The 14,810-nt window shown below is 39.6% G+C and overlaps 1 protein-coding gene across 2 annotated transcripts in view; it reads left to right on the forward strand.

Moving 5' to 3' along the window:
* Nucleotides 1–10,074, forward strand: part of TOPBP1 (DNA topoisomerase II binding protein 1) — a 49,576-nt gene extending 39,502 nt beyond the window's left edge. For both annotated transcript variants that reach the window (XM_036332561.1, XM_036332560.1), the window contains exons 21-28: nt 1,235–1,455; nt 2,413–2,579; nt 2,805–2,913; nt 4,484–4,647; nt 5,381–5,518; nt 6,780–6,872; nt 7,041–7,202; nt 9,348–10,074. In XM_036332561.1, coding sequence (XP_036188454.1) covers nt 1,235–1,455; nt 2,413–2,579; nt 2,805–2,913; nt 4,484–4,647; nt 5,381–5,518; nt 6,780–6,872; nt 7,041–7,202; nt 9,348–9,491 — 1,198 coding nt within the window. In that variant the 3' untranslated portion in view covers nt 9,492–10,074. The remainder of the gene's footprint in view (nt 1–1,234; nt 1,456–2,412; nt 2,580–2,804; nt 2,914–4,483; nt 4,648–5,380; nt 5,519–6,779; nt 6,873–7,040; nt 7,203–9,347) is intronic.
* The last annotated feature ends 4,736 nt before the right edge of the window (nt 10,075–14,810 follow it).

A 14,810-nucleotide genomic window follows, 5' to 3' on the forward strand; every position in this document is an offset into this window, starting at 1 on the left:
CTACAAATCTGTCTTCTAGGAAAGGTGATTACAGATCTTAGTGTGATGTGACTTAATTCAGTAGCATTACATCATCCTTTTCCTGATAGAAAACTCTAATTATATGATAAGCATTATGGGACTTATATCTTAAATTAATTAAAGTATGCATTTATCTTATAAATGTATATTTCATGAGGCTAATTCTCTGAGTAACAGTGGCTTTTTGTTAATATACTTCAGGTTATGTTTATTATTATAGAGAGCCTAAATCTTATGCCAGTTAGAGTAAATACCCTGAGAATAAAAGGCTTTCCTCCTTGTTTTTGAGGCAAGTGAACTCTTAGTGGTATCATCAGTTTTGGTAAAGTCTTTTTGTTAAGATGTTTTTTATATATATATACACACACACACATAATTAGATTGTATATAATATAGTTATATATAGCATGCATGTGTACTAGTGTATGTGTGTAAATGCTGAAAGATTTGTTATATATCTTGAAAGAAACGAGTTGCAATTCTGTTCACACTCAGTGGAGTTGTTAGTTACACCATAAAGCATGCTTTACTTTAGTTCAGCATAAGGCAGGTCTACCTGTGACTCTGGGAGGTTTGGTTACAAGAGCTAAAAGGTCCTTCTTCTAAGGCAGCATTTAAATACGCTTCCCATGTAATTACAGTTGTTAGTTCAAGTGATAAAAATGGAAAATATAACTATCAGTAAGCAAAACAACCAGTTTTATAAACATTACCCAGTTTTCCTAAGCCGATATAAGAAAACTGCCATTTTTTTCTTATTATTATTGAAAGTATTACATATGTCTCCTTTTCCCCCGATTGGCCTCTCCCCACCCGCTCCCGCCCCCCTACTGTCTGTGTCCATTGGTTATGCTTATATGCATGCATACAAGTCCTTTGTTTGATCTCTTATCCCTCCCCCTGCCTTTCCTCTGAGGTTTAACAGTCTGTTGGATGCCGTATCTGGAAAAACTGCCATTTTTAAATGCAGCATTTTGACAGTGAACTTTTCCCCCCTCTTTGAAGTTTCAGTCAAAATATGTTTCATTTTCTCACTGAAACGTTTTAAAAAGAAAATCTTTCCCAAAGTTTGTTTACTCAATAGTTTCAAGTGCTTACTGTGGGCTAGACGGGCATAGAAAAGTGACCCACAAACGTACCGTCTAACTTAAGGAATTTATGAATGTGGGTTTTGTTAGGGCTGTCTATTAAAATTGTCACTTTTATTCCTCAGGCAGTCTCGTCAAACAGTACCTGACCTCAACACAGAGCCCTCCCAGAATGAACAGATCATTTGGGATGACCCTACAGCCAGAGAGGAGAGGGCCCGGCTTGCCAGCAATTTGCAGTGGCCCATTTGCCCCACACAATACTCTGAACCTCAGGCCGACATTAAAAATTTGGAGGATTCTCCTTTCCAGGAGCCTTTCCATGATCTGAAAACTGCTGAACAGGGTAATGAGAAAGAGATTATTTACTTCTTTGAATTAAGTGCATGTTGGCCTCTTGAAAATTAACAGATAAGCACAGTGTGATTCTCTGAATTGTCCATGCAAATGAAAAACTTACTTGGTACTTCTAATTTGGTTTAAATTTAAGAATCAGCCCTAGCTGGTTTGCTTAGTGGATAGAACGTTGGCCTGCAGACTGAAGGGTCCCGGGTTCGATTCCAGTCAAGGACACATGCCTGGGTTGCAGTCTCGATCCCCAGTGGTGGGTGTGCAGGAGGCAGCCAATCAATGATTCTCTCTCATCATTGATGTTTCTGTCTCTCTCCCTCTCCCTTCCTCTCTGAAATAAATTAAAATTTTAAAAATCAGGAAAATAATTGTGAGGTAATTAATTTCAGTAAATTGAAAAATACATTTTTATTTATAAATTTAGGATTAGGCATTATTTTCACTGTTATTGTTTCTTTTATTCTAGTGTTTTTTGCATTTGTTTTTTCTCTTAATCATCTTACTTCCAGTTAAGTCTTCTCCTGACTTCTCAGCACGTACTGCATGTGTTCTTTTGATTTGTATGAGTTTCTTTCTGAATTCTCCTATTTTCTTCCTTGGACTTTATCTTGAAAACAGAATGTTAGGTACGTCTCTGTACTAGATACATAGATTTATCTCTGCTTCTGATGTCCTCCAAGTGCAACCTTGCTTTTATTTTACAAATTTGGGATACTTTCTATTGGTGCGAGTTTGGCAGAAGCCCACAGAGGACACCACCATTTGCCCCTTTAATGCTAAGTAATTTCATTGATTTATAAGCTCTAGAAATAGGCCACTTCTTTTGCATATATTTTTTACATTCCAGAATTTGTGTTTAATTTCATCTTGGCTAAGACAGATGAGACTATTTCCCAGAATTGTTCTTGGTCATGTTTGGTAATATCACACTGCAACGTTTTATTGCCCTCAGCTGTCTGTGATCCTGGAAACGTGTGTGTGACTGAAGCTCCAAAACACCCCACCTCTGAAGAACTGGAAACCCCAACAAAAGACAGCCACCTGATCCCGACGCCTCAAGCCCCCAGCATTGCATTCCCCCTGGCCAACCCCCCCGTGGCTCCACACCCGAGAGAAAAGGTTTGTCACCTGAGCCTGGTGGTGTTGGCTGTTGGATATTGATGTTATGTGGCATTCAGAATTTATTGGATCCATATCAAGGGTTTAGCAAATGTTGAAAACTGCATTTCTTTGCATTGTATTTTTTTATATTTGATAACTCAGAAGACTAAATGTTACTGTGAAAGAACTATATACCTAATAACTTTTTAAATGTTACTTTTTCTAAAATAACTTCCATTTCAGATAACAATAGAGGAGACTCATGAAGACTTAAAAAAACAGTACACATTTCAGATGTCATCTCTGAATCCTCAAGAACGAATTGATTATTGTCATCTGATTGAGAAATTAGGTACAAGTATTTTACTTAAGAACATCCCACCCAATAACTGTTATTTAGAAGGCAAATGTGGATGATATTGTTACCACTTGTAAAATACAGAAATTGAGATAAAAAAAGATAGCTAATTTGTCCAAGATTATACATTGAGTCAGCATTAGAGCTTTTAAAGGCACTGGGTCATAGGATTTAAAGATTTAAGTTGAAACCAACCACTAAGGTTTAAGAATCTTTTTGTGATACTTTGAGCATTTATTTCATTGATGGAAGCCTGGACCAAATCAATGAAATTATAGACTTACTATATAAGTAAAACCACATTTCAGTGAAGTATTTGTATTCCACTAGTTGTCAGGCTCTCGATCTGACATCATTCTACAGGCAGCGCCGAGCGTACCGGACAGGTAACCTGGTGCTCTGGCCACATACTTAGTGCTGTCTGCCCTTTTAAGGATGTGGAGAACCATGCATGTTTTTTTAAAGATTTCTGCCATGTGTACAATAGTACACTTGAGAAGCCTTTTCTTGGAAACTTTATTCAGGTGTATCATGTTGTGCCCCAGTCACCTAATAAGTCAGAATTGATGAGCGTTCCAGTTTGGTGAGCTCTGGGCAAAGCTTAAGTGTCTGTGTCCTGTAGGTGGTTCCCATCTGGGCAAGAGTAGCAGCAGAACATTGTCTCGAAGAGGACAGAGCACAGGGGCACCTGGGTATAGGTTGTGCTGAAATTGGGAGTCTGTGGCTACAGGGTTTCTGATAGAGATTGCAGAGAGGCCCTTCACTTCATGAGTGAACACTGTGGTGAAATGCTGGTTAGGGATCGATATTATATTAATAGGGAATTTCTACCTTATTGGCACCTCTAATCCTGTGTCCCCATATGTAAATTGCAGATAATAGTAACTGCATAAACTTGTGAGGATTAAATGAGCTAATAATCTTGAGTACTTTCCACAGTCCCTGGCATATAGTAAGTCCTCAAAAGGTATTGCTGCTTCTGTTAGTCATCTCCAACGCATGAATTCGAATGTGAAGTCTTAGTCCTGGCTGCATCTCCACCTCGCCAGTAGTCAGGCTGAGCTCTAAAGTCTGAGTAACACCCTGCTTTGCATAAGCTTATATTTACTGATGTCGCCTTTTGTTCCTCACTCAGGCTTCACCCATTGGTGCCTGAGAAAGATTGCAGCTCATGCCTGCTGCTTTGTCTCTTTACTGAGCCTGTGTATTTTCTCCCAAGCTTCTCTGTGGTCAGCTGACCTTATTTCCACTCACGGAAAGTTTTTTTCTGCTTTTAGTCTGTAGGTGCCCCTTTTTGACTTCTGTCTCTTTGATTATCTATATTCAGTGCTTAAAATTGCTAAGGTAGTTGAAACCTAAGAAATGTAGCAACTGACTGCAGTGTATGGCCCTTGTTTGGTATTTTGCTTTTCTTTTTAAATATCTTAATTGTATTAAACAAGTGCCAATCTAAAATTTGAACAAGGATTTAGTATTGAAATAGCAAACAATTTGTTAGTTATTTTTGATCTGATAATGGCATTGTGGCTAAATAAGAAAATTTCCCGATTATTCTCTCCTTCAGGTGGATTGGTAATAGAGAAGCAGTCCTTCGATCCCAGCTGCACCCATATTATTGTGGGGCATCCACTTCGAAATGAGAAGTATTTAGCCTCAGTGGCGGCTGGGAAGTGGGTTCTGCATCGCTCCTACCTTGAAGCATGCAGGACTGCTGGGCGTTTTGTGGCGGTGTGTATTCAAATTAACATAACGGTCATTGTTCTTTACAGAATAACTTAATTTGTTCTTTAAAAGTGACTATCTTAATTGATTGCAGCACATACACAGGCCATTTGTGTAATTGAAATAACCACATATGACCAATAAGGTCCACATTAATAATTAAAGCCCCCCAAATTTAGAAATTATAGAACTAGATTCCTAGCTATGTCACTTTGGTTTAATTTGTTTTTTTAATTGAAATAACATTTGAAAATATTAAGGTGATCTCACTGTAAGCTTTACTGCTAGCCAAATAAATATTAAACTAATTATTTGAAATATTTTGGTTCCTAACTGACCATCACAATTGTAGTTGTCATGTAGTTTTGAAGTTTTCCGTCAAGATCTCTTAGGAATCGCTTCTATAGACAGGTAATGCAGCTGCTAGTATCTGCCTTCTCTGAGACGTGTCCTTCTGTGAAGTTCATGTTAAGTGGGTGAAACCCAGGAATCTAAATACTACCGATTGCTGTGGTTATCTGTGTTTCTGAGAAATGTATGCAATATTTTTATTTCTAATAAAAAGCCACATTCATTAGCTCTCATATGAAGCCAAATTAATCTGCCTTTCCTCCATGCTTAGTTCATATTCTCTATATTTATAACAACTGAATGTGTAGTTTTTAACTCTTGCTAGATTGTGAACTCCAGGAGGACATATTGTGGGAACTCAAAAAAGTTTGCTGGACTAATTGTCTAGGAAGAAGACTATGAATGGGGAAGTAGTTCCATACTTGATGTTTTGACTGGAATCAGTGCACAGCAACGAAGACTAGCACTTGCAGCAATGAGATGGAGGAAAAAAATCCAGCAGAGTCAAGAATCGGGCATTGTTGAGGTATTGCATACTCAGATATGTAGGTATATAAATGGCATTCAATGTCATGACTGTTCCAGATTATGTGTTTTTTTTTTTTAAGAGAATGTGCTTGATAAAATAAGAATAATTCTATTTTATCTTTTATCACTTGATATAGTTTGGGCATTCTAGATTGAGATATACAGTGTGTGTGTGTGTGTGTGTACATATATATATATAAAATGTTGATAGCACTTTTAAAAATAGTTTACATGTAAAATGTGACCCATACTTATTCCAAAGAATCCTTTCAGCAACTAGTGTTAGGGGTTCTTAACTTTAAGTCCGCAGACTTTCCCAAAGAAGTTTGTAGGTTAAATTCAGGAAGGCTATCCAGTCTAGATGAGGGAACAATACATCCTTGTTTGTACTAACCTCTAATGAAAAGCATTTCCTTAGTTATAAATCTGGGCAACGAATCACAACACTAGTAACAGTACCTGTGACTCTGCCCTGAGAGAAGTCCAATATCTTTGCTTTGCATTATAATGTAAGCATCCTGAAGTGTTTATGTTCACTACTTTAAAATTATAGTATTCAACTCACCACTACTTTCAATTTAATACATTAGTACAGAAGCACACATCTATTATGTCCCAATTTTTAAAATAATTTAATAATTGGGTAATTTTCAATAAAACTATTTCCTATGTAATCCTCTATACTTTGGATATTTAAAAACATGCATATGTTATGGAAATGACAAACAAAACTATTATTTTAAAAAACACACAAATTACTTAGAGAATAGGTCTATAGGTTTTACCAGACTGTAAAAGGGGTCCATGGCTCACAAAAAGGTTAAAAAACTCTGAGTAATCTTTCTGTTCTGAGTTCTCTGCTTCTCCACATCCTTGTTTTAACTCCCTTTCTTTTGGACTAATTCCACTGTATGTACCCAATTTGTAAATGTTTTCAAGAGAAATACAGTGGAGGCTAATCTAATCTAAGAAGCTGTGCTTGAGGCTCTACCCTTAATTGTAAGAAAAAACACTAGAAAAGATTCAACAAAACTCAAGTTGCTTTGTTTTAACATTACCTAACTATTCAATCATTTTCCTTCATTCAAGTACTTATTGGTGGCTTACTGTGTGCCAGACATGGCTGTGTGTTTCAGAGGATTCTGACCAGACAGTTACCACTGTGGCAGAATGAAGGTTATAAGATTATTCATTGACATTAAAACATTATCTGTCATTTATTTTCCAAATAATTTCAACACAACGTTCTGTGTTTGCAGGGGGCGTTTAGCGGGTGGAAGGTTATTTTACATGTTGCCGATCAGTCCCGAGAAGCAGGATTCAGACGGCTGCTTCAGTCCGGAGGAGCGAAGGTTTGTATTGAACCAGTTCACTGGGTTTTTACATGCATCGCTTTCTAAGCAAGGTTGCTATGATCAGTTCCTAATTCCTGTGCTTTGTGAGATGGTAACCCCTAGGTACAGCTATACAGTTGGATTATTTTGGGACACTCATAGCTTGTGGTGCTTCTTTTTCTTTAGGTGCTACCTGGTCATTCTGTGCCTTTATTTAAAGAAGCCACACATCTCTTTTCTGACTTCAATAAACTGAAACCAGATGACTCAGGACTTAATATAGCAGAAGCTGCTGCCCAGTACGTGTACTGCTTGAAAACGGAATACATCGCTGATTATCTCATGCAGGTTTGTAAGCTTAGGTCCTTGACCTCATTACGGCGATCTGCTTATCTGCATAGAGAAGTTTGCACATCACCACCCTCAGCTCCTCATTAATACATGTCAGACTCTGTTATTTTCTATTTAACCCCTTTCTATTTCATTTTTTTTTATAATCATGGACACATATGTAAACATTTAGCTTGGAATTTAAATATGAGCTAGGTGTAAAAGTGCTCTTTTAGACTTTGGAATATAATGAAAGCAGTAATTGATTTCAAGAGTCCAAAGAGGACCCAAGGGTCCTCTAGTTTTCTTAACCTTTTGCATTGATATATAGTGAACACCTGTGTTAGATGCTAAGGTAAGTCAAGCATTTGCTTATATGGAGGGCTCACTACACTCGTAGTGAGTGGCCCATGTTCATATGATTTGAATGGGCGAAGAAAAATCTTCCTGACACCAGAGTGCCTAAAACGCCATCAGCAATATGTGACAATGGTCACAAATGTCTTTACTATAAAGGATTTCAAACAGAATGGCATAGGAAAAAGGGGGAGCCAGTTTGCAGCCTGCCATGTGACTTTTGCTGCTTGCTTTGGGTTTAGACAAAAGAATGCCCAAAATATAAACATGAAGCCTTTTCCATAAAGCAGTAGGGTGTACTGAATCTCATCCCTGATATTTTAAGAATACAGCTGCCACCTAAGAACCAATAATTAATTTTTAATCCTCACCTGAGGATATTTTTTCTATTTATAAAGATAGAGATGCATTGACTGCTTGCCTCTCACGCACCCCCACCGCGAATTGAACCTGAGACCTGAAACTAACCACTGAGCAAAACTGGCCAGGGCAAGAACTGATCATTATTAATTGCCTACATTGTGCTGGGCACAGCGTTTGTGTATGCATTCTCACATATAAAACATATATACTGCCCTGACCAGTTTGGCTCGGTGGATAGAGCGTCGGCCTGCGGACTGAAGGGTCCCAGGTTCGATTCCGGTCAAGGGCATGTACGTTGGTTGTGGGCGTATCCCCCAGTACGGGGTGTGCAGGAGGCAGCTGATCGATGTTTCTCTCTCATTGATGTTTCTAACTATCCCTCTCTCTTCCTCCTCTCTGTAAAAAAAATCAATTAAGAAAAAACATATGTACTTATTAAAGAATAGCAAAATGTCATCTAAGTCAGTGGTCGGCAAACTCATTAGTCAACAGAGCCAAATATCAACAGTTCAACGATTGAAATTTCTTTTGAGAGCCAAATTTTTTAAACTTAAACTATATAGGTAGGTACATTGTTATTAACTTAATTAGGGTACTCCTAAGGCTTAGGAAGAGCCAAAGAGCCGCATGTGGCTCGAGAGCCGCCGTTTGCCGACCATGGATCTAGGTACTTGGTAAAAATATAGAACATTGCTACTCCGTAAGCATTCCTGTTGCACCTCAATCCTTACCCCAGAGGTGATCACTATCTGACTTTTGGTTGTGTCCCTGCCTCTCAAGGTTGTAATGTGTGTCAGGCACTAACTAGATTTCTGGAGGAATATGTTGTGCTGTTATGACAGTCTGTTTTATACATAAGGTGTCCCCAAAAAGTGGATACACAATTTTTTATTCTAATGGGTTAAATCTAAAAGGAAACATCAATTGATCTATCCGCTGCTAAGTGTACATACTTTTTTGGGGGACACTATATGAATTTTGGCTTTGCCAGCTGGGGTAATTATATAATATGGACTGTTCTTTAACCTTTTTCTTTTACCTGTAAAACAGGGAACAAAAAATACCTCACGTATTTATTGTAAAGATCAAGTAAAAATACAGTAAACAGATTTCCAAAAATTACACTAAGCATACTGTCTCACACGTGATAACTATTAACTGTATTTTTCTAAATTTCCACATTCTTGTATTTAACCCATTAGTAAGGTCTGAGCTAGCCGCTCGTTTTCCGATAAATGACCGTTCACTAAATGTGACACACGGTAAACAGCAAGCCTTGAAAAACAAATGCTTACTTGGCAAGAATTTAGAAATGAACATATGAATGAAAGGGAAATGTATAAAATTCCTGTAGTCACAAAGCAGAGTGAAGGCACCTATTACCTGATTTTAACAGTTTGAAATTTGAAAAAAATGAATAATGTCTGGTTTCCCCCCTTCCAGGAAACCCCGCCTCCAGTAGAAAAGTACTGTCTACCAGAAGCTGTTTCCTTTCTTCAGAATTACAAGGAACTGGGGTCTGGATTATCACAAAAGCGAAAAGCCCCTCCAGAGAAAAATAGTACCAAACGGCCTCGAGTGAACTGATGCGTCTGCTCTTCAGTACCAAACCGTAAACGTTGTTAAATTCAGAGCCTGAACGTGACTGTGATGGTTTGTGAAGAACTCCGCTCAGGGGAGAATGACGACCCTGCTTGAAGTTAGTTTTTAACACTTGAAATTTCAATCAGTGAAATATTACTTGTTCCTGAATGGAGAGTTCCCTGAAATAACAAAACACAACCCCTCAGCTAGCTTGTTACTAAAACATGTTGAAGTGTGCAAGGGGCTTTTTATGTATGTATTTTCTTGTAAATATCTGAGGCTGTCAGTGGGAGTTTTATTAGCAAAGTGATGGATTTTGCCTTAAAATGTCTGCTTGAATTCATAACAAGGAAGTTTATTGGGATTTATTCATGTTTTCCTGATTTTTAAATTCTCACCATTTTACCTCTTTTTAACAGGAGCCTGAACACAAGCTTTAATGAGGAACTGAGGCTTTAAATTAAAATGTGTGTGTATATATGTATATGTATGTTTGTACAAATCTCCATGATGTTTGCTAAGTTTGGATGCCAAACTTGGAAAATAAAAATAAAGAATAAAAGTCATATGTTTTTTAAAAGAAAAAGTATTTTGGCACTCATTCTCTTAAAGCAATATATTTGTAAAACTGCTTAAAAAGCTAATTGCTAGGCAGGTATCTGATGCTATTTACAATATTGTTCTATTGGGTTAAAAAACTTACTAGAAGCACAAAATTGTATTAGCCCTTATTACCAAATACTGCATGCATTGCACAGTGTCCCAAATATAAAGCTGCCTGGTTTTTTTAAGGAACAAACCAGAATAAGGAGCAGAGTGTTTATGTAACTGTTAATTACTTTCTTTGAAAGGCAGGCGGTGAGGGTCTCAGTTCTTAACCTAGACCCGTGATTTTAATTTAAATGTGACAATCTAAGGGGAAAGAGGATAAGTATTGCACACCCAGACACAAAAGAACTGAAGTTTTTATCAGATTTTTCTCTAAATGGAATAGGGGTTTTCCTGCCCTTCAAATCATTTAGCTTAGAGCTAATTCACCGCTTCTCAACCTTCTGGCCCTTTAAATACAGTTCTTCATGCTGTGACCCAAACATAAAATTATTTTCGTTGCTACTTCATAACTGTAATGTTGCTACTGTTATGAATCGTAATGTAAATATCTGATAGGCAGGATGGTCTTAGGCGACCCCTGTGAAAGGGTTGTTCAACCACCAAAGGGGTTGCGACCCACAGGTTGAGAACCGCTGGCTTAGGACAATACAAATTCCTACACAACCGAATAAGTGTAGGTTGGTCCTCTAAACCACTCCTGCTCCTCCCACAAACAAAAACTTCATCAGAGCCATTCATGTTCGCTGGGTGTTTCCCAGGCAGTTTGCAGTGCATTTCCCTGAATTTCACCAATTAAAATTCTTTAAGTAGTTGATGAACACTTGATAAAATTACCTAATATATCATTCATTTTCTTCTCTGCTAAAATTAACTATTTTCTCAGCTTGTCTTGAACGTAGTTTACAGTTTTAAGGCTCTAGATCTCAGCTTCTCCTGACTCCAGAATCTGCCCACACCCTATGTAAACCATTTCCACTCTGCCCTGATGCCAGCAAGGTCTGCCTACGTGCAAATCATTCCAAACAGGTAGTTCTCTCATTTAAAAAGGAAGAAAGAAAAAAAACACCACTTCCCTTGATTATCCTAATTCCTAGTTTCTCCTCAGAATTACTACAGTATTTTAATCTGTGATACTCAAATTAGCAACTTACATTCCTCCATGAATTTCCTTGTGCATTAATCTCACCAACATTAATTAATTCCACAAAGATGACTCCTTAGCCTGTAAGGTAGTGCCTGGGGTTCAGGAGCAAACCACCCAGACCACATGCTCTCTCAGGGCTGAAGAGGCGAGGCCCTCAGTGTGGACACGCAGTACTCAGCTGTCCTCAGATTTAGTATTTATAGTGATACAGACTGAACTGTGTGCCCCCCTCCCCAGTTAATAGTCCTGTCCTAACCCCCCGTGTGGGTGTATGAGGATACTGTACCTTTAAGAGTCATTCAGGTTAAATGAGGTCATACGGGTGGGGCCCCAGTTCAGAAGGACTGGTGACCTCAGAAGAGACTAGGAGGGCATGCGCACAGAGGAAAGGCGAGTCCCATGGGAGGTCACAGAAGGCACCGTCCGCAAGTCAGGAAAGCACCCCAGCCGGTATCTTGAGCTTAAGATGTCCAGCCTCCAGAACGGTGCGAAATTCCTATTGTTTGAGCACCGGGTCTGGTCCTTCGCTGCAGCCGGAGCAGGCTAATCCAATATTGTGGTGCCAAGGTCTTAACCTGGGGCCATAATGCCTGGGATGGACACAGGCACAACTTTGTACATGTGCATTTTTTGGAGAGAGCTCAGTTTTAGAATTCGGGTCTGAGACCTCCCACACAGTACAGCCTTCACCCAGAGGTGCTTTAACATATACTGCTTTACATTGGGGTTTGGCAAACTCTGGAGAAGTCCAATAGTAAGCATTTTAAGCTTGGCATTTTTCCTTCAACCCTTTAAAAATGTAAAAGCCATTCTCAGCTGGAGGCCATAAAAAATAGGCAGTAGTCTGGGCATTTATCCAAAGACACCCAAAACACTAAATCAAGAAGACATGCATCCATATGTTCATTTTAGCATTATTTACAATAGTCAAGATACAGAAGCAACCTAAGTGTCCATCAGTATATGAGTGGATGAAGAAATGAAAACATACAATGGAATATGACTCCGCCATAAAAAAAAAAAAAAAATCTCCCCATCTGCAACAACATAGATGGACCCAGAGGGTACTGTGCTGAAATGAGTCAGGAAGATAAATGCTGTGATTTCACTTTTATGTGGGGTGTAAGAAGTAAATGAAGCACAGAAACAGACTCAGGCACAGAGATCATTTTGATGGTTGCCACATGGAAGGGAGTTGGAGGGATGGGTAAAAAAGGTGAAGGGATTAAGAAATACAAAATGGGTAGTCACAGAATAGTCACAGGGATGTAAAGCAGCAGTGGTCAGCAAACTGCGGCTCGCGAGCCGCATACGGCTCTTTGGCCCCTTGAGTGTGGCTCTTCCACAAAATATGTGCGGGCACACACATACAGTGCGATGGAAACTTCATGGCCCATGCGCACACTCAAGGGGCCAAAGAGCCGCATGTGGCTCGCGAGCCGCAGTTTGCCGACCACTGGTAGGGGAATGTAGTCAATGTTGTCATAAGTATGTATGATGTCAGATGGGTACTGGATTTATCTGGGTGATCACTTATTTAATGTCTAAAAAAATGTCTACTCACTGGGTTGTACACTGAAACTAATATAATAGTGTGTGTCAAGTGTAATTGAAAATAAAAAAATTTTTTAAATGTTTTAAATGCAGGAAGGGAGGATAGCCCAGTGCAGACTCGGCTGTCCCCTCAGCTCCTGGCAGGAGGCTGGCCTGCCCTCGGCACCTACCGCCCAGCACCAGACCTGTTCTGTGGTGGGCGGAAGGTGCTGCTGCAGCCTGAGGAGACCGTATCAGTGAAAAAATTAGTTGGGGGCGGGGTTGATGTGGCTGTAAAAGGGCATCTGAGGGACTCTTATGATGGAACTGTTGGTATCTTACTTTTTAAATACGAATTTGAAGGTCTAATTACTTTATTAAACGATTTGTGAAGTGGGCAGTGTGTCATGCAGGGAGCAGAGAGATACTCTTGCACTGTCTGTCTTGACCTTGTGGATGTCAGTCTCCTGGCTGTGGTGTGCTATGTATTTTATAAGATGTTAGATTTGGGGAAATGGGTAAAAGGTACTCAGGATCACTTATTTCCAAAACTGTATGCTAATCTACAATTATCTCAATAAATTTAACTTCTAAAAAATATATTTTTATGATTTCAGAGAGGAAGGGAGAGGGAGAGAGAAGTAGAAACATCTATAATGAAAGAGCAGCATTGATTGGCTGCCTCCTGCACGCCCCCTACGCGGGATCAAGCCCACAACCCAGGCATGTGTCCTGACCTGGAATCAAACTGTGAACTCCTGGTTCATAGGATGATGCTCAACCACTGAGCAGCACTGGCTAGACAAGTTTAATATTTTTTTTAAAAATTCTGACATGCTGATTGGAAACTCAAATATATATGTATGTATACATGTATGCATGCAATGGATGGTGGTGTGTGGATCCCTGCCCTATAGCCCTAAAGAAACTTTAATCTACATCTGTCAACAAGCCAGACGCACAGTTCTTTGTTTTCTGTGGGGAGCCCCTAGCAGACTGACCTGTTGGCAAAGTCACAAACAAGTCCCAGCTTAGAGGGCACAGTCCTCTTAGCATAATTAGCCTTGACCTTATAACTGCTCCCTAGATCTTACCTGGGAAGCTAATGGGCTGAAGGAAGTGCAACAAGAACAAAAACAAGTGAAGCTCACAAGAACTGTGTAACTATGGAAACCACTACCTTGTTTACCTCTCACTATAAAATAAAAGCTCAGTTTGCCTCGGGATCGTTCTCTGAGGCCTCAGCCAGGCACAGGAAGATCCACGGAGACTAGAGAGAGCTAGAGAGTTCTGAACGCTGTCTCCGGGTAAAACATTCTTCGCCGACTCCGTCTACACCTTTGGGAACAAACCCATGGACCCCGGGATATGGCGCCCGGACAGGCCGAACAGGATTCCCCTAGGTAAGCGCCTCCCCCCCTCATTGAGAACCCACACTCGGGACGGATAGGACTCCACCAGGGTGCTGCAGACCCCCCTATAGAGTATAAGTAGGGTAAGAAGGTGGACAGTACAGAACTTAGATTGAGAAGATGTGCCGTACTGAGTCTAAAGCAGGGGTCCTCAAACTTTTTAAACAGGGGGCCAGTTCACTGTCCCTCAGACCGATGGAGGGCCGGACTATAGTGTTAAAAAAAACTATGAACAAATTCCTATGCACAATGCACATATCTTATTTTGAAGTAAAAAAAAAACAAAATGGGAACAAATACAATATTTGTATTTGCATGTGGCCCACGGGCCGTAGTTTGAGGACCCCTGGTCTAAAGGAAAAAGACTCCGTATTGATCTTTTAACACATGCTTGCTAGCAGAGGAGTTAAGGTTACTCCCAGTCAGACGGAATGTTTTATACAAGAAGTATGTCCGAGAGAACCAAGATGGGGGCATAGGTAAACACCGTTGATTGCTGCCTCGCACAACCACTTCAAAAACACAACTAAAAGACGGAACGGACATCACCCAGAACCACAGGAAGGCTGGCTGAGGGGAAATTCTTCTACTAGAAGGAAAGAGAACAGCATACCCAGACTC

The sequence above is a fragment of the Myotis myotis genome, unplaced genomic scaffold, assembly GCF_014108235.1.
Source record: "Myotis myotis isolate mMyoMyo1 unplaced genomic scaffold, mMyoMyo1.p scaffold_m19_p_13, whole genome shotgun sequence".
Classification (NCBI taxonomy): domain Eukaryota; kingdom Metazoa; phylum Chordata; class Mammalia; order Chiroptera; family Vespertilionidae; genus Myotis; species Myotis myotis.